The sequence below is a fragment of the Falco punctatus genome, assembly GCF_963210335.1.
Source record: "Falco punctatus genome assembly, chromosome: 8".
Lineage (NCBI taxonomy): Eukaryota > Metazoa > Chordata > Aves > Falconiformes > Falconidae > Falco > Falco punctatus.
The window spans coordinates 16,219,221-16,245,564 of NC_137588.1; the positions used below are offsets into that span (position 1 = coordinate 16,219,221).

General features: G+C 37.0%; 1 protein-coding gene across 5 annotated transcripts in view; it reads left to right on the plus strand.

Annotated features, from left to right (window-relative positions):
- The window catches only part of PDE1A (phosphodiesterase 1A), a 225,990-nt gene that overhangs the window by 67,021 nt on the left and 132,625 nt on the right, over positions 1 to 26,344 (plus strand). For all 5 annotated transcript variants that reach the window (XM_080400265.1, XM_080400267.1, XM_080400263.1 and 2 more), the window contains exon 3: positions 2,044 to 2,157. In XM_080400265.1, coding sequence (XP_080256391.1) covers positions 2,054 to 2,157 — 104 coding nt within the window. In that variant the 5' untranslated portion in view covers positions 2,044 to 2,053. The remainder of the gene's footprint in view (positions 1 to 2,043; positions 2,158 to 26,344) is intronic.

Here is a 26,344-nt window from a genome sequence, read left to right on the forward strand (position 1 = left end):
TATTCCATGGAAGGATATTTATACTTTTTCTTACAAATTTTAGTTGGACTCCATGCATAACAGGAGTGGAAAGTTTGCAAGTTTTTAAGTGGTTCCTCAGTGAATTTTCAAGGGCACTACTGCCACATTTAACCTAATAAATGTTTTGCAGTTTTTGAAAAACAGCTATTTGTATTTCTTCACTGTTGTCTTATGATACTGTTTGAAAACTGTAAGAGATTTTGCTCCCAGTGATTGTTTTTCAGATATTGCTAGAGAATTTTATGGGATTGACTCTTCTATGTCCGAGTCGGGAATAGTTCTGTGAAAGTCTGTGAATTAATACCAATCTAAAATTTTATGTGTTACATACATAGAAGTAAATTAAATGTGCTACTTCATTATCCACCTGAAATCAGTGTGTAAAAGACACATCTCAAACTGGTTTATAACTCTCATAGGGTATATTTAAATCTATGATGTGCCTAAAAGTATCCTAGAGAAAGGAAATTGATTAGGAGATTCTGAAGTGTTAGGATTATTTCAAAGCAGTGGGCCTCTTTATTTTTCTGTACAATCCTGAGTACATAATGATACTATCAATTTCTGCCAATTGCAATAGATGGGATCCTCTCATCTCACATCTTTGTAAAATTTAACACTGATAAAGCTGTCTAGTTACAGCTGTACTGAGGTAAGCATCTCCTACCCTTAGGGCTCCTTCCAGTCAGCATTTGTGAACACTCATCCTCACTATGGCATGGTGGACCCAAAGCCCCTTTTCCTGGCTGGCAGTGACACAAGTAGTTGGCAAAGCTCAGACATATTTACTCCTACTTGGCACACCCTTCTTGCCTGGCTTCTTGCAGAGCTCTTACTCTGATGGAAACAAACATGATCACCGAGATAAGTCTTGGTATATTTGATTATTTGGCTGCTGTTTCAGAAATGAAGATTGTTACTGACTCACCAAACAAGACAGGTGCTATTTACAGAGTACAGGAGCTGCTCTGCAAACCGAAGTCTGTGGCTGAGCAAGCAGCGAGGAAATCCTCTCCTTTGCCTTCTCCAAACCCCAATTTTGGCTGTACAACTAGGTTCTTAGGTTTGCACTTGAAAAGCAGAGCTGGCAATCTGCTGCACTGCTGGTGTACCGTTTAGTTGTCAACCCTTTTTACTGTTTGCATGCACTTAATTGATTTTTGCTGTCAGACACATGCAGTTCAGCATCAGATTCTGACACACTCATACTGCTGTCCCACAGGATTCGCTGAGCGGACTGTCTTGCAGCTGCTGCATTTCCACCAGTTAAATTGACAGTTGCCTACTGTGTGGAGTTGCTAGGAGAAGGTGAATAGTCATCATTACAGCATATTCCTTCAATAACAACCTGTAGAGCTCTCTGATTTCTTTTCTGCAGGGATTTATACATGTCTTCACTACTGACTTTGCATTTGTACAGTCATATTTTCATTGACAGGCTGGTAGATATTTATTCATTAAGAAACAATTGAGGATCAAGTAAAGAGGAAGGCTCTGACATTTGAACATGCACTCTTTTTGTAGGGTGATGTGGCTGATACTGGCTTCTACCATCTGCTTCCCTATTGCAGCCTGTTTCTCCAACCTGCAGGGCAGAAACCAGCCTTTCTTTCCTTCTGGATTGTTAAAGCCATTCACATTTATGCTGCATGGCAATGAATTGTAGTCCATTTTAAGGAATCTTTTGTGCTTCTGTGCATATTCCTACAGCAGAAAAAGTGCATGAGAAAGGAGCTTGAGCAGTCAGTAGTATAGTAGCTGGCTCACCCGTATGGATTAGACTCGTGAGGTCAGAGGAGCTGTGTGTACTTGCTCTGTGCTTGGGGGGGTGCGGGGAAGAGTGGATTTGTCTATCAAAGGGAATAGCGATTCAGGCAAGATCGTCCCTCAGCAGTTGTAATTCTGATGTGTTTTGATATGTCAGCAGCTATTGTCTAACACGCGTGGATCTTCTGACATTTGTAGTGGACTAAAGAATGCTTGTGCTTGCTGGTGAGCCTGACTATAACTGTATCGCTGTAGGACAATAACGATGGGGGCTCGAGCGACGGAAACAACTCGGGAACTGGAAAGCACCTCTATAAAGTATCAAATAGGAGGACACACAGAGAAAATGTGGCAACGGCTCAAAGGAATGTGAGTAGCTTCTCTCCTTGGCTTTTGTTCTGTTCCCTGGGAAAGATCGTTTTCATTTGTCTGTTAAAATGACTAATTAGCAAATTGGGAGAGTAATCTCTCAGCTGTGAATAGTATTTGCTCTCATAATGTATACGGTTCAATCACCTCATTTAAAAGATATATAACTCGTGAGAGTGAGAGTTGTTATCCACATTGAAATGCAGGTAAGTCCTTTCAGGTTAACACTTCCATAGCTCTGATATGATTTTGTAAATGTTATCTTGAAAATCAGTGTTGCTGGAGTTGTTTCATCATTCCTGTCAGTACATATAAGTAAGTGTATTATTGCAGTTTCGTAGGAGGTATCAATACATTGCCTTTTGAGAGTGCAGGTAAAGAAGTCTGTATTAAAAGGTGCTTAGCTATTAGAAGGATGCTGTATCTGCCCCCCCCCCCCCCCCCCCAATTATTTTGGTGCTCATTCATTCTAAAAACTGATTGAAGGACTATTTGAAGGGGGGGGGGGGGGGGGGGCACTATGCACCTGCTGTGTCTTATTCACTCCTCTCAAATGCTATTTTCAATGTAGACTTTTGGTGCAAAATAAACATCTGCAACCTGTCAGAGAGAAACTCTATCAAACCAATGTGTTCTAAACCCCTTAAACTTCAGTGTCTTCTTTTAAGTATTTGTCTGTTTTTGCTCTGAAATCTGATGTCAGAATGTTACAAATAAATACATGTTACATTTTTTGCTTTGGAAGCAAGGAAATGGTACTATTATTCTTTCTAGAAAGATTTGAAATGCTGGGTTTCTAGAGGTATTCCACAAATGCTATATAGTGCCTCAGCTGTTGAAGGAGAATGGGTTACTTACAGTGCTAAGAGGATTAGATGCATTGGCTACAGCACTGCCTGTTTTCCCTATGCATGGGTAGAGATTCAAGCTGGCTGTGGGAAAGGGAGTTTCCACCATCTGCTTTCTTTCAAGGGAAAGTTGGTTTGCTTCACTGGAAAGTCACTTTTCAGTTGTGGCCAGGGATTTATCAAAACTTCTCTGTGATATGCTTTTGAATATTTGCTCTGAATCTCTCCATTTAAGATTATGCACTTTGGGAACCATTTTGCTCCTAGAAACTCCAAAGTGTACATAGCAAAACAAACATTTTTACTGTTTCCTGATGCCACACATCTTGCCTCTGCGTTTCTGCTACTAGAGACCTTCATCAGTTTATGCAGACTTCCATTTGTGTAGGGTCTAAGCTGCTGGTTTTATTTGTTCTTTAAGTGCTCTGTTACTTCGGGTTCTTGGGTTGAAACATTTCCTTTCAGCTGCCTCTGGAATGGTTCCATTAAACAAACCAGCATAAATAACTAACCATTAGTGACACTCAGTACAACAGCTCCAGGAAATAAGGTTTATGCTTCTTTAGGAGCAGTTAAAACAATAGTTGGAGTTTGTGGTGTATCAAAATCAAATGGAGCTTAAGTGTTTGAAAACTGCATCTTTCACAGGTTGGTGCCAATCTCATGACTGTTGTGACTGCAGGACAAGATAGTGCTAAAATACTTCCTTTTAAAAGAAACAGGTTATATTATTAGGTACATGGTCAGCTGACTATTTTTGAGGCTTCTTGATTTAATTTTAATTATTTGCTGGTCAATTGGAAATCACTCACTAGTCAATATTATGAATATTGTATGAGGAAGTTTTAGAGAGTTGAGTTTTTCAGAGCAGATGCCTGTTCTCGGTTTGTAGTAAAAACATTACTCATTAAGGAAAAAATTCATCTTTCTGATACATAGAAGTATGTTTGTATGTATTAGGGGAGAGGGGCAGATAAGTGGGACCGCCACGGATAATCTGATTTGGGAAAAATTCATTTATAAATCATCAGTCAAAAGAATTGTTTCATCTTAGGGAGGAGAACTGTTAATGAAACTGAGTATGTATGAAGCCAAATTACTGAGTTTTTAAAATAGTATGTGGTCGTATATCTACGCTGAAGTCAAGACATGACGTGAATTTGGAAACTGAATCTGTTCTTGCTGATAGAGTCCACAGGCCTGCAGAGTTTTCACCAGTGTGTACATGTGATTTCAACACAGTTTTACTGTATTTTGCCAGTTGAGAGTACTGATTATCTTCTTGCAAGCAGATCATTATTTCTGAAGGAACATTGAATTTCATTTAGGTAACTATCTGGATAGTGTTTAAAAGCTGCACAGCAGGTCCTTACTTAAAATGAGCTTTTATTTTCTGTTAGCATTTCAGCTTTTCACATAATAGACATTTAATTATGGATTTGGCTGCAGATTTCCATATACATTTAACGTCATATATCTTGGGGTGCTTTTGTTGTGGTTCGTTGTTTTTTTTATGTTTGTAAATGCAGACTGTTCTATAAGATAGTTGAGTTGAATACGCTTAAGGATAAACGAAAATCCTTATTTGAATGCCCAATAAGAAAAGCTGGGTATTGTGGGAGCTTGAATGAAAGGGCTTTTCTGTGGGTTTTCTACTCTATAGGCTTGCATAGACTTTGCTAACCTAATGCTCTCCCTAGGTGCTGTAATAAAGGCTTGGACATTTTGAATAAAATGAAAACCATACGTAACTTTCATTGGGTCCACATGGCCCTACAGCCAAGCTCTAGCTTCTGCATGGCAAGTAAAAATCCAACTCTATTTTCTTTACATTGCAATTGCAGCAGTGCTGCAAACAAGGAGATTATTTGGCAGAGATTAATTTGGAATTAATAACTTGATTATTAGCATTGGTGCTGAGTTTATCGATGCCTGAGTGTATAAAACAGAAGATCACTAAAACAGGACTTGTGAAAATTAGTCGTGTACATTGTCTTGGCTGGATCTTTGAATTAAGTCATTTGATAATAATTTGAAATAAGTCATATGTCTTTGAATTAAGACATTTTCAGTATGCAGACTGTGAGCTTCTAATGTTTTGTACTTCAGGGAGAAAGCAAAACCAAATAACAAGTGACAGCTAAATAACTTGTGTAATAGTCTGACTTTTAAAATTCTTTGTTATGCAGAAAAGTAAAACCCATTGTAGCCATTCAAGCCAGTGTTGGAGTACCAGCTGCCTGACTGAAGGGGAGCGTTGTACACCTACTTCAGAAGACATTTTGTCACAACCTAGCCAGGGTACTCCTTCTCAGACCATTTAATGCCACTGATTGCACTTTTACTCCCTTAGCCTTTCATTATCTATCAGATGAAATCTTCTTTTAACGAGTAACTAAGCCTTCAGTTTAAATGCATTCTGGTGTCAATAGGACCAGAAAATTTGCTGCCTAGGAAAGTTTATCTTCAGGTGCTGATAGAGCATGGTATTGAGCTCTGAAAGAGAAGCAGATTCTTTAAACCATTTTGGTTCAGAACCCTGAGAATCAGAGTTAAAGCAGAGCTCTGTATGCTTACTGGCCTTACAGTGTTTGGTATTCTCCTTAATCTGCAGTTAGATTTGACTTGGCTCTGTGTTCTTTTTGTGGAATTGTGTGCTGTCTGTTTACAGTATACTGAAGTGGCTGTCTGCCACTTCACTCAGTGTCACTCACAGAACAGTCAGCCCCCCCCCCCCCCCCCCCCCCTTATCTTATTTTGCAAGTAGGCATCTTTTTTTGCAAGTAGCTTCTTGTGATCCCCACTACTGTTGAACCTAGTATTAGGGACTGAGTTCCATTTCTGAGCTTTGAATTCATTAGTGAGAAAATAACTTGCTTTTCATAGATGCACATATTTGCTAGAATTGTCTGTAAGAGGCCAGAAAATCTCTGAATAGAGAAAGTTAAAATCCAAGGTCTCAAGGGTTTGGGGGATTGGAGTTCACATGTGGCTAGAATAGGCTACTTTAAGAAATTGTTACTGGTGTTTAAAAAGAGAATATGTGTTACTGCCATCATTGTCCTAAAACTAATTTGTGCTAACTTGGATGACACCAGGGATTTGAAGAAAAGCGTAAGCTTCTTTCCTTACCTTCTTCCCTTTCGTTTCCTCCATATCAAACCTAATAGACCCCAGTTTCTGCAGAAAGGAGGGTCTAAACTCTTTTAGACACTAAAAAGGATGGACTGACTCATAGACCCAGTTTGATGATCCTGCAATGCTGCAGTGACAAGCGCCTATCATTGCACGTGTGCACATTTTGTGGAGGGAGAAAGGGGCCCTAGTCACTGGCTTGATCTCAAGGGAAGTACAGAAATGGCTTCCTCCACACCTGCTGAACTATCAGAAGAAAGAACGCTTTTAAAGGCATCAGATAGAACCCAGATTAGCAGCCTGTTAGATCTAAAAGGGACCAGAATGGGTAACTTTAGTTAGGGAACCTCACCCAGTCATTCCTTCAGCAGATTTGTAGATACTAGTGAAAAAGCTATAGAACAGTTTCCAATACCGTATAAAACAGAGGTCTTTCCTTTGTTTTTCTAAGTTCCTTTGTTCACGTTTTATTTTATATGTATTTGGTGTTTGTGATTGTTTATTGTCCTTTTTTGTATGCTCAATTTGCCAAAACTATGGAAGTCCAGTAATGGTCAGTTGAAGAGATTATAATTACCAAAACTTAACATTCTGTGATATAAAGGTTATAGAGATATATAAAGATATAGAGAACTCTTTTATCTAGTCCTATTAGAATAATGATATTTTGCTTTTAGAAAGTTATTTCCATTATTATTGTGTACTACAAGATGCAATTGTTTGTTCATACTATTTTTTTGCTGAATTTCTGGCATATATCATTGCTTTTGATTGATTAGAGTAAATGTTAATCTTCAAATTTACTGTGGATAGGTGAGTTGCTGTGCTTATAGAAAGCTCTACTAGAAGGAGTGGTGCATAAGCCATAATTTGCCTATGATATCACTAAGAACAGCAGCAGTGTTTCTTTACAGGTCTCATGGTTCCTAAATAATATAATATAATATTGAAATTCCTCATTTGTAGACCCTTAAATGTACATCCAATCCTCACATCTGCTTCCAATTAAAATTAAGTACTTTATTGGAGAACACTGCAAAGGAAATTAAACATAACATTTTATAAAGCTGACTCCTAAACTGCAATTAAACAAAGTCTCAAATTTCTGTACTCTATTTTTGTTTAGCTTAGACTTCTGAGACTACTTATGCTACATCAAACATTTCTAAGATTTCCTAAAAGATGCTTTCTGTGACTGTTTAACTTACAAATGTTCAATTCATATCACTGCCTAGAAAGTGATTGCATATAATCCACTACATAAATAATTACTTTCCTCCAACGTTGAACTCCCGTCAGCTACTTGTGCAGGGACCCTTGTCTGTCCTGCAGAGTGACCAATTATTATAAATGTTTCTTTCAAAAACTTCATTCTCCAATTTAGCTGGTACACATTGAAGCCTGCCACAAAACAGTTAGCAGTTTCTCAGAGCTATTGGTCAAAAACTCGGAGAAGAATACTGCCTTCCCACATGTAAATCCCAGTTTCTGCTCCACCTCCACAACAGAATGAAGTCAAAATATCTGGATAGGCAAAACAATGCCTTTTGTCTTGCTAATTATATAGAATTGGAAAAATGCAAATGCCTAAATACTACAATTACATATTTACCATTGGAAGTTGTAATAAAAATAGGCATTGCCTTCATACATCCAAAAGAGAAACTTAACCTCAAGTTTATCAAAACGTCTGTGCCTGACAGAAGTTTTCCTGTAAGGTGCCAAAATAATCATTTAGGAGTGAACTAAGGATCTAATACTGTTCCATGTTGGTTGCATTGTTTGCCATCCGATCGGGTTTACTCCTGATATCATCTCTGGAGGAGGGCTAGAACAAAACAGGTTCAATTATTTCTGGTGCCATTTACTGGCGACTATTAGAAAACTAAGGACTGCAGAAAAGATTTAAGATCTACTGTATGGTAGCAAGTCCTTCTAGTGCCACTGTTTTGTCATATCTAACTGGCAGGTTTTCTTTTTTGTCAAAAAATCAAACAAAACATCCAAAGCCCACCAAAGGGAAGCAAAATCAACCAACCAACCAAGGACCACATGAGCTAAGCTTGACCCACAGACTGCAGAGTGATGGAGGGTACTTTACTCTCTCTAATTACAGCAGATGTTTGGAGGCTTTTTTTTTTGTTTTTCCTTTACTGCCTTCCTGTACAACTTCATGAAGTACTTGAGGTCACCAATGCAATTAATGGAACTTTTAAACAGGACTTCATAGAGAGGAGCTATAGAGGTGGTCAGAACTTTATATTAAGTCAATCCTTTAATTTTACTAAAGAGAGAGAGAAAACTGATCAATTGTGACCAAGATAAGAGAGAAAATTGCACTCTGCTGTGGTTAAGGGAAGCTAAACAGAAATTGAGTACATCAGTTATAAAGTTACAGCTGACAATGAAGTGACTCAGTTTTCGTGGTCCGTAAAGCTTTACAATTAGTCAGGCCGTGTTGCAGACTGAAGAAGCCAGACTTCTCCCTGGCCTCTCCTTTCTTTTAGAAAACTGTTTAGACTTGTAAAGAACTACAAGTGTCATTCAGTATCTGTCAAGGGCTGCAGCTGCTTGCAGAGTAGTCTGTGGCTCAGACCATAGACACACATTCTCTGAATACATACATGCAAGAAATAGTGATCTTAAAGGAGTATGTGAATTACTCTTAAAAGTTTGGGTGATTCTGTTTGCCAGCATATATAATTTCATAAGGGTAAGTCAAACACTGTTATGATGACTTGTTGCATTTATTCCTGTGGATTCTGCTAGAAAAGTGCTTTCCAAACTGGTGTTCTGTGAGCTGAGGGAGTTTGTCAGCTACATGGTCCCTAAAAGATGACCTTTTTCAGCAGCCATCATGGATTAAGTTGTTTCCCATGATTCATTCTTGCCTCCCAGCCTTCACTGCTGCCTCTATGCTGTCTTTCTTAGCTGTTCTAGTATGACTGGTTTTGATGCCATGCAGGGATTTCTTCAGTGTTAAAAATAATCTGTAAAACTTTTTTTTTGCCCCTACTATAAATTTAAACTTCAGCCAGTTCCTAGTTGGATTCCTTCTGTGTTTCCATACCTGGCTGCATCCTTATAATGGAGGAAATTGTCTGAGGGTGGGAATATCTGAAGTTAAAGGAGACAATCCTGCTTAAGCAGTTCTCCAACAAAACAATCATAGTTTTAAATTGCTCTTGTTTCAAGTCCTTAGTTCTGTGATACTGTAAATCCTGTTCTAGGCTACCTCATATTAGATCAAAACGTGACAGAAAGTGTTGATCCAGTATGAACTTGTCCTGAGGGTTCAATTTTCTTCCAGTATTTTTGAAACTTTAACTTTGAACTACCGAATTTTATGAAGATAAGTACTGCCCACATCACGCCAGCTTTATGACGCATCAGAGAACATCTGTGCTCCTGTAGCCAACAGAAAGCTGCCCTGAAAGAAGGCCAGAATAAACATCTGTGTTGTGTACTTTGGCTAGCTGAAGACAATTGTAATCACATATTTGCACCTCAACTGAATCAGTCAAGTATTTCCTTGTAATCTATAACTAGCAGTTACAGAACTGAAATTGAAACCTTCCTAAGCCTGCTGTTTGCCTTTGCTGTATAAAGCTCTCTGCCACCATTGGCAATATATCAAGTGTCTGCAAATCAAAAAAAGGTGAAAAATGCTATATTAAAATTTTGATTACACTTGGCTCGAATAGCTGCCATTTTGCTGTTCATGGTCTGTACAATGAAGCTGAACAGTCATGGGATTTAATACAGGTTCTTTAGAATGAGTAAGAGAAGTAATGCTCATCTGAGTTAGTGTCATAAAGTGATGGGGAAAAAAGTATTCCTAAGTGGCTTCCCTGTTTGGCAATTTAGGCAAATATATCTGAAAAGTTTTAGAACTTCAAGAGAAGCCAGTATACCTTGAGGTATCATGTACTGGAGAGCAGAAAAATGCGAGACATACATTAAAACTTTACTTTTTTCCAGAACTAGTAGTTCTAGAAATATCCCTCCAGTTAAAAAAAAAAAAAAAAAAAAAGCAGCTTTTCCTTAAGTCTTTCTTACTGATCTCATGGCTGCTGCATGGTGGCATCACATGTTTATAATCATAGTAATTCAGCATTTTTGCCTGGTTTTGTTGCTATTTATTTAATGCATTTTTCAGCTTTAGAAACTGTTGAATTCCAGCAGTGCAACCTTCTAAGAATAATGCAGATATTATTTGATGAAGTGTGATGTAACAGGGAGAGATCTAAAGGAAGATGTTTTTCTGTGCAAGCACTTATGCTCCATTATCTGTTGTTTGACATTGGCTGCAGTTTGTTTGACCCAACCCTTCTCCAGACTCTTGGCGCCCCCAGGAAAACCAGTAGCCTCCATAAATATTATGCAGACATGTAATTGTTGCAAATTTCTCTGATAAATAGTGTTTGGAGGCAGTTACATGTGAATGGTTCACTGTTAGTGTGTTCCATGCCAGAAAGGCGCTAAGGAACAGACTACTGGGTAGTATGTACTTCTTTTTGTTCTTCTACAATACAGAACTTTTTTTCTGCCTGGGAAAATTGAAATTAAATAATATTGTTGGGGTTTTTCTTCCTGTTGTGTTGTCTGAAGGATTTATTGAAAAATCAAAATCTAACATCATGCTTACCTGCAGTTAATATGTTTAATATTTTTATTTACTGTTTGTTTTGAATAGTTTCCTTTACATGGCATCAGAGGTATTTTTATTTAATCATATTCAGTAGCTTTCTTTTCCTCTTTCATTAAAGGTTTGGTGAAGGTTAGAAATTTTTTCTGCTAAAACGAAGATTTTTATTAATATCGCTGTATTTCCTAACCCCAAATACATTCAGTTAAGATAACAGAGACACCTGTTTGGCACATATGCCAAACGTGCCAGGCTCAGCTGGAATTGCAAATGGTTGTCCCTTTTGACAGTCCCTTTTTGTCATCAGTGTGTTATTTTCTAATGCACAGGCAACTGCCCTGCAAAAAGCATTATGTCATTGGCACCAATTTCCATTACGGTGGGCTGCAATGCAGGTTTCTTGCTCTAAAGAAAATTAAATACATTAAAAGCCTGGAAAAGGCTACCAAGATTAAATCTTCAGAAGAATGAGTATTCTGAAATGTCTTTAAAAAACTTTGAATCAGCATCTCTTTCTGACTTTTTCTACTTCCAAGACCATAAACTGTGGTGGCAGTAAACTAGTTATTTGAAAACCAATGGTTATGGTCCCTGTGCTGCCAAAGATGAACCAGGAACACAGCTTTGAGCAACCCAGTGGTCAGGAAATCTCTGAGATTGCTCATAAAATGGTATATAAGTAAGCTTCTCCCTTGGAGAAAACGTTCCATTAGGAAATTAACGACCAACTCTGATTTAATTCTTTACAACTTAAATAGAAATACTTTGGATTTTATGAGTAATTGGAAATGAGATGTTTCTCTTTCACAGAAAACTGCTAAAGTATTACAGAAGGTCTTCTGTGCTCATATATTAATTCTGTGGTAATTTGGAATATATGTTTCAATGGCTGCTAAGACACCTTCACCAGCTACAATGTCAGTTCAAGTTTACAAACCAGGTTTATGGGCTAATGCTGTAACAGTCAATGGCAGTGAGGTGGAGATAAAATAGTCTTTTCCCTACTGTATATTGCTGTGACAAGGAAACCTTATTTTAGTGTTATATCTCTCTTGAGCAGACATTATTGGTCTTAATTTTAAGTAACTGGAACAAAAATGAGACTTTAAATTAATTTACCTGTGACTATTTTGTGTGTGTTTGTGCTTACAGTTCTTTAAGTGTGTTATACAAACAAATACATGTGGGGATGGGGGTGTGTTGAGGTTTTTTTCTTCTTTTTTCTGTGAAGCCTAGTTTGGTTACAAGCCCACGTTAATAATGAATATCTGTCTCTCCGTGTAGTGCATGTATTTGATGCTTTTAATGTAATGGCACGTTACTACATTGTGCCAGAATGTGTTGAGCCCTTTCCGCCTATTCCCACCATGAAGACTCCTCAAAACTTTGTAACTATTTTGATTTATTGAGTGAAATGGTACACTTACCTCTGGAAAGAAAACTGTAATCATTAGATCATAGAAAGTGTTCTTGGAGTGGAGAGAGTATAAAAGGAGTGAAAAAAATTTATACTCTTCAAAATAAGTTTATCTCTACTAGATACTTTCTGATTTATGTAAATTTTTTCAGATGTATTATACTCTTAACTTAAAATGCTGTAGGTAACTTTGGCTTATTTGGGCCTTTGAAGTTGCTTTCTAAGCAGATTGATTTAGTATTGCTTGTTTCTCTGGAAATACTAAAAAATATTTTTCAAAGACATGTCAGAATGAAGAATGTTAATAACATACACATGTAAATACTTTAGTGGTAACTGTGAGGATAGTGATAACTCACCTGCAAGAGAGAAATACTTAATTCTATTTTTAGTTGTTCTCTTGAATAGTTTAATTAGCCATTGTCTGCCTTCTGTGAGCTCCACATCAAAAAAGGATTCCCTCTCCATTTGATTGCTAGAACATCCCTACTGTTCCAGAAGTGTTTAAATATATAATGTGTAGAAGTAACTAGGCATGAAAGTGTTAAAATATTGTGATTAAACACACTTCTGAACCTATATAATTAATTGGTTTTCTGGCTTTGTAATAAAAAGTATGATGAATACTTGGTAGCTTTCTACTGTTAAGTGGGTTATATCAGGTGATCTTTTTGGTAAGAAATGAAAGATTGGTAATGTATTTTCTGTCCTGTGAAACAGAAATTGAATTTCCAAGAATGCAAAACAGACAGCTCATTAACACTTTTGGCCTAGGCCTTATGATTCCTCATGCTGGTTTAATATAACAAAACTTTCCCTTTTCCTTCACCAGTACATGTTTCATTCTTCAGTATTCCAAGAACATGCACGTAAAGTCCTGTTGTAGAGCAAATGTGATTCATATGCTGTATGAAACTGAACATTAGCTAAGAGAAAAAGGTTTGCCTACATAACAGATAGGGACAAAAAGGTTTAAAAATGAATATAAAACAGCTGCAAGTCTGCTTTAGAGGTGGATATGAGGTTAACACAGGATATGAGCATCTCAGAAGATTTTAAGAGTTTATAGCTCAATCCAAACTTTCTGAGTTTCTCCTATCACTGTTACAGCCTAAACCAAAGTTTGTGTTCACATAGAGACTTTTAGAAGACTAAATTGTGACAGATTTAATACAACAATGCATGTCCTGATGTTTAAAATAAACACGGTATTAGAATTCTTATCGAAAAATCTCAGCTTTGATTTTGTCCTCTAATTGTATATCTACTTTTTCATCAGAATCTTGCATATCTATTAACATCACATGACAGCTCTGCTACAGTCTAATTAAATTCAACACCAATAATCATGCCCTAAGATGTTAATATTATCACTTCATGGAAAAATTAGGTGGCTGAGGTGGGCATAAGCCATGTGGAGCCATCTCTGTCACCTATACTTCCCTTGACTTACACTCAGCTTGGACCAGATTCATTCTATATACACAAGAGAGTCAGCTTTGTCTTAGCATGAGATTTAGCCTTCCAGCACTGTGCTGATCTTCTCTTTATGACAAAGGGCTGTGTTCAGAATGCTGTTGTGTGTGGTTTAAAAATATCCTTGTGTTCATATACAAGATGAAAGCAAAATGTAGAGTGGATAATGAGTTAATGGAAATATATAATTTCGTACAAGTTTTACTTAAGACTTTTTTGTCTGAAAGTTCGGAACATTTTCATCATTGTTGCTAAAATAATCTCATTGGTTTGGGAGAGGAGGACTCAGAAGTTACAGAGTCCTTGAATCAAGTTGCTATTTACAGAAATGTGGCTATTTTTAACCTTTGTTTTTATCTGTTAAATGTAATCTCAGATACATTCTTAGTTTGAATGACCAAGGGAATAGAATGAAACTTTATACTTTAAGACATAAACTTCAGTTGAGGAAGGGGAAAGGTCTTGAGGAAAAGGTAGAATTCATAGAAGTTTTAGAGATTGGCTGTATTCTTTTCATTCCCAGTAATGAAAAACAGTATTACAGCTTTACATATCGTGACTCTGCATTGACATAGACTCAGAAAGATACTGTGTAAAACTTGGTAACGACAATGTAAATTGACAACAGATGTGATTTCTCACACTAAGATGCATTCTTTATCATTTGACAATGATTAACATTATGATGAAACTGAAATTTTTTTATATTGTATAAGCTATATTAAATCTGTCTTTAGCTGGCACCCATGCCTTACTGAAATTGGCAGACTACTACATCATGGGACCATTTCCAGCTTTATACATGGGCATGAGTGCAAAAATCTCAATATGATGCTTCACTTCTGAAAATTAGTTTATGATTTTCACAAAAGAGTTACTGCAAAATGCCATTCTGTATCTCAGCAAAAAAAGTACTTCATGGCTAAGCAATGGGTTCTACTTGCTCAGTCATCTGCTTTTATCCAATCCATTAGGAACTAATAATAATTAAAGACACTCTAATTCCTGGTTGTACTGGGACTTTGTGGTTTAGTCTGAAAGATCTGAAAATCTTGTAGCTTTGCAAGACTACAGTTCAGAGATGTAAGAAAATGTCAAGATCCAACATTCATTTAATTCCTTTAGGTAAAATGTGATTTTGGTCTGATGATTTTTCTTAAATGTACAGTGTGAAAAAGGTTTGGAGTTTTTGAATGAGGGAAAAAAAGGTATGTAATAGTTTTTGTGACATAATTAACATAATACAGTTGATACCATGCTCGTAGAACATAGATCATAGAACTTCAGCCTGTGATTTCTCCATCAAGTCCGTAATTCAATAAAATTAGCCTGCTTCTGGTCTCACTTACACCGGTATAATTGGAGGCTATTGAATTAGAACACAATAAATGAGACCTCAAAACATATTTACTTTATTGTGACAAAAGAGCACAGTATTTTGTAGGTGCAGTGGAATTTGACTAAGTTTATCGGTCAGTCCTTTGTGTGAACATTGGGCTATGTCCTTTGTATGTTGTAATTTTTCAGAATTAGTTGTTCATTAGATGCGATTCTTCTTACTTGTTAAGTGAACAAGCCACCTGATAGGACAAGAATGATTCCCTGAAGCTTCTCTCTCTCTCTCTTTTTTTTTCTTCCTGTTCTTTTTCCTCCCCCCTTCTCCCAAAGGAAAGAAAGATGTTTACTTCCCTTTGTCTATCACTTGGCTGCAGCTATAGTAGTAACACAGAAACAGATTGCAACAAATTTGCTATTTATTGCTATGATTTGGATTTTTGCCACTCCTGCTTATGAACTCTGTTTTTGCAGATAGGCAAGCTAAGGATGGGATCCTCAGCTCACACATACTCAACTGTATCCCAGTTTGTCATTAAATTTATTTTTAACAATAAAATCAGCAGATTTTAATTTGTATTGTGATTGTCACGACTAGATCTCACTGTGTTTAATGCAACTGTGAAGCTTTGACTGTGCAGATGGGGGGAGTTAGACGCTGAAAGAAAAAAAAAACAGTTGCACAGCATCATCTAAAATTTTATCAGTTTTTCTGTAGTAATTTGGGGAATGGGAACAGGGAGGAAGGGAGAGATAGATGGAAAGGGACAGTTTTATCTAATGCCACCCCCACTTAAACCAAATGATTACATTGCATTCCTTTCTAGTGCAGCATGCAGCTAGCATGATATGCACAATATCTTACATATACAATTACACAGTACTATATTTGGTATAATAGCAGAAGTATATACCACACTAAATGATGAAGTTTTAAATGCTGTACTTGCACTTTTCCAGGCAGCTGAAGGCTTCTCACTATACACTCAGCACTGCTCAAAGTGTATAACAAATAGAAGTTATGTTTTTTCCCTGCTGAGTTGCCTCAGAGGAAAGTGTCAGAAGCACAAAAGCCTTTGTTGCTTCACTTCATGATTAAATCCAGCCTTCCACATTGAAAGAACTCTTTTCTTTTGCATTATTACCCTGTTACAAAATGTCTCTTCCTATCACAAATATTTCAGTTTCACTATGCTTCTCTTCATAATTAACACTGAAAGCCATTCCTAACATTGTGAGTCTAGAAGCTGCCATTCCTTCATGTGTAAAAAATTAAGCTCAGCAGTTACACATGTAAAAGAGATGCTTTACTCAGCAAACTATCTCTGTACCAAAAGCAAACTGCTAATGAACAAGTGTATGTGGACTACCATTTTTAATTTTTAACTTCATTTTCCACAAAGCACCAATGCCTAGATACATGATTGCAGCTGCCCAGATTGCCTTATCTGTGTAAATGAATTATGAAAGTGAAAATGAGCAAAGGCATTATCTGAGCAGCAGTATAATACCAATTATAGTGATGTGATTATACAATTATAACACTTCTATTCAGATACTTGTACTTCAATGAAAGATAGCTTTTTTTTCTGTTCACGTTAAAACTTTCCTAATAGATTTACTAAGTGTAAAAAGGTCGCATTTATACTGTGGGAGAAATTATTAACACCAGAAATTATGCCGCCTATCTGTGTTAGCTTCAGTTCACAGCTTTGCACAATGACATGTGCTTGCTCCAATAGTTAAGCTGGTTTCTTCTCTCTTCTTTCAAAAAAGGGTGGGGAAGTGCAAGTTACCTTTAATCCCAATTGTTTGTAGGAATCCAGATAATTTCAAGGACCTGTTTTATTGGCACAGTTAAAGGGATAATGGATGTGGCATGGAGTGGGAATAAACTGTCAGAGCTGGGGTGCAAGTACGAATTCACTGCTGAAACTGGTGTATTGAGAACCAAAATCTCTAAATGGTATCAAAAAGGTTTTCCTTCATTGAAGCTGACAAACACAAGGAAATGTTACCCCAGTGCTGTTCACAGCAATGCCAGTGCTGAAGCACTGTTAACAAAACCATGAGATTGCCTCCCTCCCTCCCCCAGTGCAATCGGAACAATAGAAAACACTGAATCAAAGATTCAATGTTTTACATTTGCTTGGCACCATGCTAACTTAATCAAGAATGAACTTGCTCAAAGATTTTTCCCATAGAAATAGGACAACAAGACATTCTGGTACCACTCCCGGAGTATGACTCACAAAGAGAAAGCAGCAGAGAAAAATAGTGGGGTTTTTTTTTCTTTTTCGCAAAATGGCTCACTTCCTTTCTAGGTTATGCACTTGTTTTTGTTTCTAAATGTGTTATTTGATTCTCTTCCTATTAATGTCTGAAAAACTAGTCTTAAAGGTAGATGACAGCAATATTTATGGAGCGGGTTGTTATCCCCCTCCATTTTTGCTGAAAGATGCATGCTGCATTCCTTCTGTGTTTAGTCACTTCAATACCACATGAAATCCTGACATGATTGCAAGTTCTCGACTCCTTACTAAATTCGTTTGTTCTAGCAAAACAGACCAAATTATACCAATAGATTATCTCTCGTTCGTTGGCATTAAGAAATATTGTGACGGGCAAGTCTTCTCATGATGGTTAAGGTACTTTTCACTCAAGCTAAACCCAAAGGGTATCTTTTCACCACCCCTTCCCCCTCGCTAGTCATTTTTTGTCAGTCGGCTTCTAAACAGTGTACTCAAATAATATGCTCAGATTGCCCTCCACTTAAAAATGCTGATCAATATTTTTGTCCTGCTTGTTACAGAGTGATTAGGTTGCAAAATCCTAAACTCACATTTAATTGCAGTTATTGGTATAAATTAGGTCGTTGTTCCACATTCTTGTTAATGCTGTGTTTCCCATCTGCTGTAGTTCATTATGACTGTATTGCTTGTACTGTCTACATTCATGGTGATCAAACAACTTTTGAATATTTCAAGTAGCTTTTCTGAGCTCCAGTAGTACAAGAATTTCAATGTATCTGGGACTATTAAGCAAATACCTGTTGTTCTGAAAGCAAGAGAGTGAACTAGTACCTGACACAGAATAAAGGCTTAATTTTTAGTTTCAGTTGATACTGTTTTGATCGTGTCACTGTGTTCTGCTATCAGGAGAGTTTCTTTTAACGCTTTACCTCTAAGAGAAAGAGGCTGAAGTCATATGAATGACTGGCGGTCCTGAGGGATTTCTTCCTCAGTAAAATCTGTTAAGTAAACCCAAGACATTTCAGATAAACGTATGTTAATAGGGCTTTGGGAAACGTGCTTTTTGGGTGGATGGCTCATTGTTATTTCTTTGCAATAACAAAAGTACTAAAAAGGTATTTCAGAGGAATAGTTATGACAAAAAAATGGAGAAGGGAAATATATCTTAACACAAATTATCAGGATTTATTAATATGCCTGATATTTTGCTTTAGATAAGAAACGAAGAAAAACAGGAAAGGAAGTGTTGCACGCATTCATATTAGCCAATGAGACACATCTCTGACTGCTGTTGATTGTGGATGTAACTAATCATATATGTACAGAACTATGAGTCGGAGCTGATGGGTAGTGAAGGCTATAGCCGAGGGCTGTACACTCTAGATAATTACACTATCTGTGATTTCAGTGTTGATTTCTGTGTTTGGTTTTCATCTTAAAGGGACTTTGAGCTTTTTTGTATTTTCTTTTTTTTTTCTTTTTATGCCAAAGATAGCGAAATCAGCTAACCAAGTCACTTGACTAGAAAGTTATATTGAGTTCTCCTCATCTCTACTCCTGCTTGCCTCTGCAGTTTTTGATTATTCAGTGTTTCCGCTGATATATGCCTGCCTGAGATGTCATTTCTCTGGATTGACTTCTGAGGCCTCTGAAATCCAGACTCACTGGTAAAACTGAGTAAACGCTAAAATTCCCATAGCATAAGAAATATTAAATTCTGTAGGCTTCTTACCAGGTTGCAAACTCTTTCAAGGTTGGGAAACTCATGCATCTTTTACTTTTCTGATATTTTATGCAATCAGCTCATCTGGGGACTCAGTAGGAGCCCCAGACATGATTACTGATTTGTTCAGGTGATTTATCACGATGGGAACTGCCCAAGTCTGCTTTGCAAAGTCGCGGTATCTAGTTAAAGATGACGACACACAGGGAGAACAAATTCTGAAACCTCTCCTCACCCTCTTCCCCTCAACCTACAAACAAAAGATCCTGGACAGTTATCCAGACTTGGAAAGTAGCTCTATCCAGCGTTCACAAAAATGGTATTTTATTTTGATTTATCCTGGTTTGCTAACACAGGCAGCCTTTGCGATAGGGAGTTTTTATAGTGGATGTATGTGGGTGCACTACAACCTTCCGCCCTCTGCATACTCACATAGACTTACATCTCATTACTGTCTAGCTATTAATTGTATGTGTCTGTGAACAATGATGGCTTCAAGTACTAAGCTGTCAATATGACTTTCCCAGATGAACATCTCAGTAGGCGTAAATGTCATGATAAGCATGCTGCCTTCATGTATAACAGAAAGTTATCTCCTTTTTGCTGATTCTTATGTAAATGTACTTTTGCTGATAAAATAGAATAAATACTTACTTTTTTTTCATACTCAGCTGTATTAAACTTAAAATATATGTTAAACTTACATATATATATTAGGGGTGAAAATTCCTCTTACTAACAGTGATATTTTTTCCTTCAAAATACCCATGAAATCTGATACTTTTTCACATGTTGTTACTTAGGTGAATTTGAATGCTTTAGAACACTTAGATATGTGAGGTTAAATATACCAATATCAATTCAATTCACACCAATTTGCCCTCAGAAATTGTGGAGAAATAAATTAATTGGATACTTTTTTTTACTTAACAGAATGTAAGAATAATTTTTAGAGATAACAGCACTGCATACCATTGCCAAAAATGTATCTGAGGGGCTGGAGACAGACAGGCTCATCCACAGTTTTTGAAAGTTATAATAAATTTTAAAAGTACTATTTGTATTCATTCTGGATTTTTTTCTGTCAGTTTTCCAATTTGAATAATGTTAGACCCATAAGAAATAGCAGGAGAACGCACATGAATAACAAAAAAAAAAATAATCCAGGACATGCAACTGGTACTTTAGACAAGAATTGGAAACTAAAGAGGCACGAAAGTAGGGCAATGCAGTCTCCACAGTTAAAATAGGTGTTGAAGATAGGTATACTGAAGAATCTCACAGAAAAATATTTTCTTGACACGCCCCCCCCCAAAAAAAAAAAACCCAACCAAAAAAACCAAAAAGCAAGAAGATCATTAAGTTCCTGTGCAAGTTCTATCCTTATAAGAACTTATTATTATTTACAGTACAGTTGCTAAAAGGGCTTTAGAGGTTTCTGAGAATTATCCTCTGGGCTGTTTAGGTTCCAGACTGCTGGTGTAGCTGTTAGGCTGCACTGTTAATGGTGCTACTTCCCAGAAGTCAAAGTCTGACAAATGTGATGAAATGCAGAATACTCATAATGAGAAAACCCCCACAATTTAAATGCAAAAAAGGTCTAGGCTATTTGTAAGTGAATTTACAGGCTGCCAGTACTCATTTTATTTAACATTTACTGCTACTCCAAGCAGGCTTTTTAAAAGAAAATCTTTATTGTACTTTTGTGTCCGGGTCAGGAGCAGATGCTTGAACTTTCTAATCTCTTCTTGTCAGATCAACACATGGAAGAATCAAACAGTGCTGCCTGCTACTTTTAAGCCTTTCAGAGACCTTCTTTTCCAGTGGCTCTTGGAGAACATGAATGTGAAAATGTTCAAATCAAATGCTTGCCAGGTATCTCAGTGTTCGTGTAATCCTCAGTGCTCAAAGTCACTTTGAGAAAAAGCATAAAGAAAGTATTTCTTATTTCAGATTCCTCCTTAAAAGATGCTACTGATTCTACTTGTCCATTAATGCCATAATCAAATACAGTAGAAAATGCTGCTTTGCTTTGGTTAACTATTCTAAATCAAAATTTCTAAACATTATTTTCTTAGCTTACCTCTGTGAAGAGCCCAGCTGTGTGCTGGACATGAGAAACTACCTCAGGAGTGACTTGACTTTTGTCTAAGTTTTTAATTAAATTTCAGATAAAATGGCGAAAATCAAGACTGGACTTTTAGGAAGTAATTAGGGTCTTTAAGTGCCTAGCCTTTAACTTTTGATGGAAACTAAGCAGAGGACTTTAAGGCACTTTTGATAGTCTTGCTTCAGTCTGTGATGTTGATAAATTCCACCATTAGTAGATTCTGCTCAGATAATGGACATAACATTAATTATTTCACTGAAGTATCAACATATCACAAGAAACAAACTCAACACCATCTTCTTAGCCATTCTCCTCTTCTTAGATCCATTTACATGTAACTGCTTTCTGCAGCTCTTTCATCATATCCCATAGCTTAAAACTCCTCTTAGTTCTTGTTTAGAATTTTTTCTAGAGCTTTATTCCATACTTCCTTCCTATACCTGTATGGAAAGCTTGACATTCTGACAGTTTGAGTAGAGCCTCAGACCACATCTTCAGAAATTCTTGGACTTTTGTTGTCATTGACTTTTCTTCCTTTTATTTTCTCTTCTTCTAACAGTTGTTTTCTTGTTACATTTTTCTCTGTCTGTTTTAACCCTTGGTCTAGAAAAATATGCTGCAGCTTTTTGGACATATGCCAAAAAAAAAAACAAAAACCAAACCAAAAACCACAAAGATAAGTGCCAGGTTTTAAATTAAGACCAGCAAGAGAGTATGAAGTGATTCATCACTTCCTGGCAAGTATAATTATCACTGCAATCACCATTCATTATCTATTTGCACCCTTTAGATATATGCTAAATATTACTGTAAGTTCAGAAAGTTATCGTTTCAACTGAATCAACTGAAAAAATCAGAGCAGCACAGGTGTGTGCTTAAAACTGGAAATGATACTGATCTCCAGAACTCTTAGAGCTGCCTTCCTTAGAAAGACCTGCAAGAAATGTGTCACGTGTGTGACACACATATGTGACACACATAAAAACGTTGTGTGCTGAGGTTAGGGTACTGGCTATACAAAAGAAAGCATTTCAGCTGGTTTAGCTACTGTGCTTGTCATTATTGGAAGCTAACTGCTGAAACGTGAAACCAGTTCCACCTCTTAGCTGGACGTTTATTCACTGTCTAAACTTGGACATTGGAGATCCAGTTTGGTATTCAGTTTGTGTGTTTATTCTGTTTTAAGCAAATCACTTACAGCTTCACTCCTTTTGATGCTCCCTGGCAATTATCTATAAGCAAACAGAGTCTCATTTTAACAAGGTATAGTTGTAATTTCTCTGTATTTTGAACTGTATATAAATGACTCAAAGCATAATTGATTCTCCCTATAAGTAAACGACTGTGGCATGCTGATTCATTCTCACCAGTCATTGCTGGAAGTTTAAAACAAAATTCAGACTTGGCAATGTATCGATGTACTCATTTCTCAGATAACTTATGTTGTGAGATCTTTGGGGTAGCAATCAGCTTTTTGTTCTGTATTGTAGCAACTGGTACAATGATGTCTGTTTACCACTGGGAATTTTGGGTACTATCACATCAAACAAGTGTTTAAAATACATTGTTTAAAAATTTTACAGTGCATGAAAATTTTCCCAAGTTGTTATAAATGAATGATTGATATATTCACAAAAAATCTTTATGTAACAAGTAAATTGTATTATTTAGTATTTCAGCATTTATTTTTTCATGTCACCTGAGCTCTGTTCATATCCAGGGAGGTTAGGTGCAAAAAGTTGCCTTAATTTCCCTGATCCTGTGGCATTCAACTCTAGCTGAAGGTCTCTCCTGAAATGTTATATTGTAGTATTGTGGTACGTTAGAATCAAAGCCTTCTCAAAACATGTCTCATCCTGGACTAGTACTAGTAGTGAAGAAATCAAATGGTGCATAACAAAAGAAGTTTTAAGAGTGGCAGGAGGGAAGGAGGAAATTACTTCAATGGAAGTAGTAAGGTGATGGGTGTGGGAATGGCCCCAACCCAGATTATCCTCTAAATTCCTTCAGTCACAATGCCCAGCTGCTGATTAATTACGGTAGGACAAAACAGCATTTCAAAGTAGTTTTCAGCTTTAGAATGTGCGAAGATATTGGACTGTGTCAAAGTGTAGACATTTCAGTATTTTTACATCAGGAAAAGAGATAAATGAATATTTTCTGCTCTGTGATATCCAGTTTAGATTCTTACATGGATTTGCCTTTTTAAATGTCATAGTATCAAAAAGTGCTAGAGATTAAAGCAGATTTTATTTCATTCTCTATTAGAGTAATTAGGTAGCTAGGAAGGGCACTGAACACCTGCAATGTTTCTACATGTTTTATAGAGTCTAAAATATTCATGTCTTTGACCTCTTCTCCAGGCAACCTGTATGAGGCTGTCTTGTGAAATTTCAGTACTGTTCCTCCTTACACTCCCCAAGTCAAAGATGTTACTGAAGAGTCCTTTAAGAAGCTGAAACGGGATAACCATCCTTCGTTTTCTATCTTCAGCTTGAGGGGAGTTATTGACAGATGCTGTTCTTGCATCATAATGTTGCTTAACTTGAAAGATTGCATTGTGCTGATAGGAGAGGGTAGGTAGGTTTGCTGAACTCCAGACTCGACTAAGATATTTTTTACTTAAAACCAAGGTTATGATTATGCAACAAATTACATGTAACCCTGTGATTTAGTGAGTCAGCCTCATCAACTGTAGTGGCCGCCTTCTATAAGATTCTCACTGCGATTTGAGGTTTTACTTGCATTACTGACTGAGCAAAGTCTGATATCATAGATAGGGTTTGTCAGCAAGCTGGCAGAACATAAGTTTTCCTTTCCTGGCACAGATCACATTAAGAAATTTTCAGGGTATATTATGCAGACTCAAAACCTGCCAAAAATATGAATGATGGTGTGATAGAAACCACCTGCATAGCTCATGAAATTGCTGCAGTATTCCAAATTGTAAGTGTGGTTTTGGAACCAAGCAGAAACCTTGAGAACAAGTTGATATTTGCCTTTTGTCACTTCAAAGCAGTTCCTTAAAGCTTATACCAAAGGACATACTGAATTTGTAGCAAATGCTAATAAGATATAGTGACTTACATATGCACAAATTGATGAGATCTGTATGGGACTAGGGCACGATACGTAAGAGGGAAGAAAAAGATATTTTTAGATATGACTGCATAGGAAAGGGGTTTCAAAAGAAACTTGCTACAAAGCCACTGAAATGAAAATTTGCTTGATACAGGAGAAGAAATAAAGGAAGAAAGAATGTGTAGCTCTTTCAAAGAAATTTAGTCCGTAAAAATCAAAACACATTCTGAAAGGAAGAAATTTCATCAGCTCCCAGTGTTGAAACTTAGGCAGTCTGAGTTGAAAGTGACCTGTCCAAGGTCAGTCAATGGACTAGTGAAAAGCTCAGGGTTCTTATGTCCCAGCCCAGGGTCCTCTCTCTCAGTTCACAGTTTATATTTGTACAACAAGGAAACATAACTAGGCTGTTTTTGCCACTAACCTATTCTGAATGGCACTCACTTCACTTACAAAGGACATTCTGTCAAACAATCAGGTTGACGGTATAAGCACACAAGGCGCTGTGCAGTGTTAGCTATAACAAGCTAAATCTCTGTAAATTAGAACTGAAGCTGTCTGCTATGCATCAACTGTCACTTCAACATCATAATTTTAGATTAATCTAAGAAAAACTGTGAGGATAATGTACTTACTAGCCATGATGCATTTAGTTTCCAAGGTGGCTTTGTATGGTTGGTGAAATTGGTTTTTATCCAATTTATATTTATATTTCACTTGTTAACACCACTTTAGATAGAGGTGGAGGAAGGGTTGCAACAGTTACCAACAGAAGGATATTTTCCTGCAGTTTTGAAGGTATGCTTTGATACTAGTTGGCTGAAATTACAGTGCAAGTATGATGCTTGTTGTGTGGTGGCTTTGCCTTTTAGTTTTTCCTCTGCCCTTGTCACAGTGAGTGAATACAGTGACTTGCTCCATCACTTCTTTTGTTCTGTGGTTCCTTGAGAAACATATCCATATAATGGCTTTTAGGGCTTGGAGGAACTTTCTAAGAATCATACACTGGCTGGAAACTATATTTAGCAAAAGAGTTCCCAAATGTTTGTTGTCAGAATAGAAAGGTGTATCCACTGGCTCAGAAGTGCTGAGACACGTTTGGTTTTGTTGTATAGCCTGGAGTATTATTAACTTACAGCAAGCACTGCAAATACAGCGGGGGCAAAATTAGAATTAAAAAATTATACTTGTGGTCCCAAAATGCAGGGCAATTGCCAGAGTTTTGCCACATCTAGGTGACAGTAAGCAGCTCTACAAACAGGATGGGGAAAAAACTATCTGCTTTACAATACCATGGAAAAGGATTGAGGTAGTAATCACCATCTTGAACAGAAGTTGTGTCCTGCTGTTGTGAAACAGGTAAAATATCACTCTGGGAGATATAATCTCTGCTAGCACTTGTGAACACTGTCACAGTGATCTAACTGTTGCATATCATGCATCTCTTTCCAAACACTGGTCATTGTCTCGGCTTGTATTGTTTCTGTTGGTTGCAAAATACTGCTTATGTATCTGATTTTGAGCTCTACATGCCAGTCACAGTATTATTCTTGAAAGGTTTTGTACCCTTTTTATATGTTCACAATGTCAACCTGAAGTGCAACATTTTTTTTATTTGCAAATCTAACTGGTCAAGAACAAATACAGTCTTTTAGTAGTATCATTCTGAGATACTTCTCCCAGATCACCATCATGATTTATTTGGTTTTGGTTTTGTTTTCAGAGATTCAGACTGCATGCTTTTGTTAATGAATGACCAGGTCTTCCAATTTTCACTCTTTTCAAGAATATGTGTTTGCAGTTTTAAAATCTTCAGTTTTAGATGGAATGCAATTTTCTTCAGCCATCTGCCAATAGTTTCATAGTCTCCTTGCCTATCTAACAGGAAAACACTGAGATGTGAAGTGCATCAGAACCAATTATTCTAGGAACTAAACCTACTTTCAGATTTATATTCTCACTGCTGGCAGCCATTGCTGGAAGAGACCAATGAAGCACTATTTAAATCTGTCGTTATTCCTTGCATTTCCAAAAAGCCTCAGGTCTCTGGGAGCTTTTAATGGATCCCTTCCTGCAGACATGTTCTTGCTTTTGATACCACTTGGAAGTCTAATTCATCATAATCCCAAATCATTATGCCCTCCATGGCTTTGTAACATGAGCTT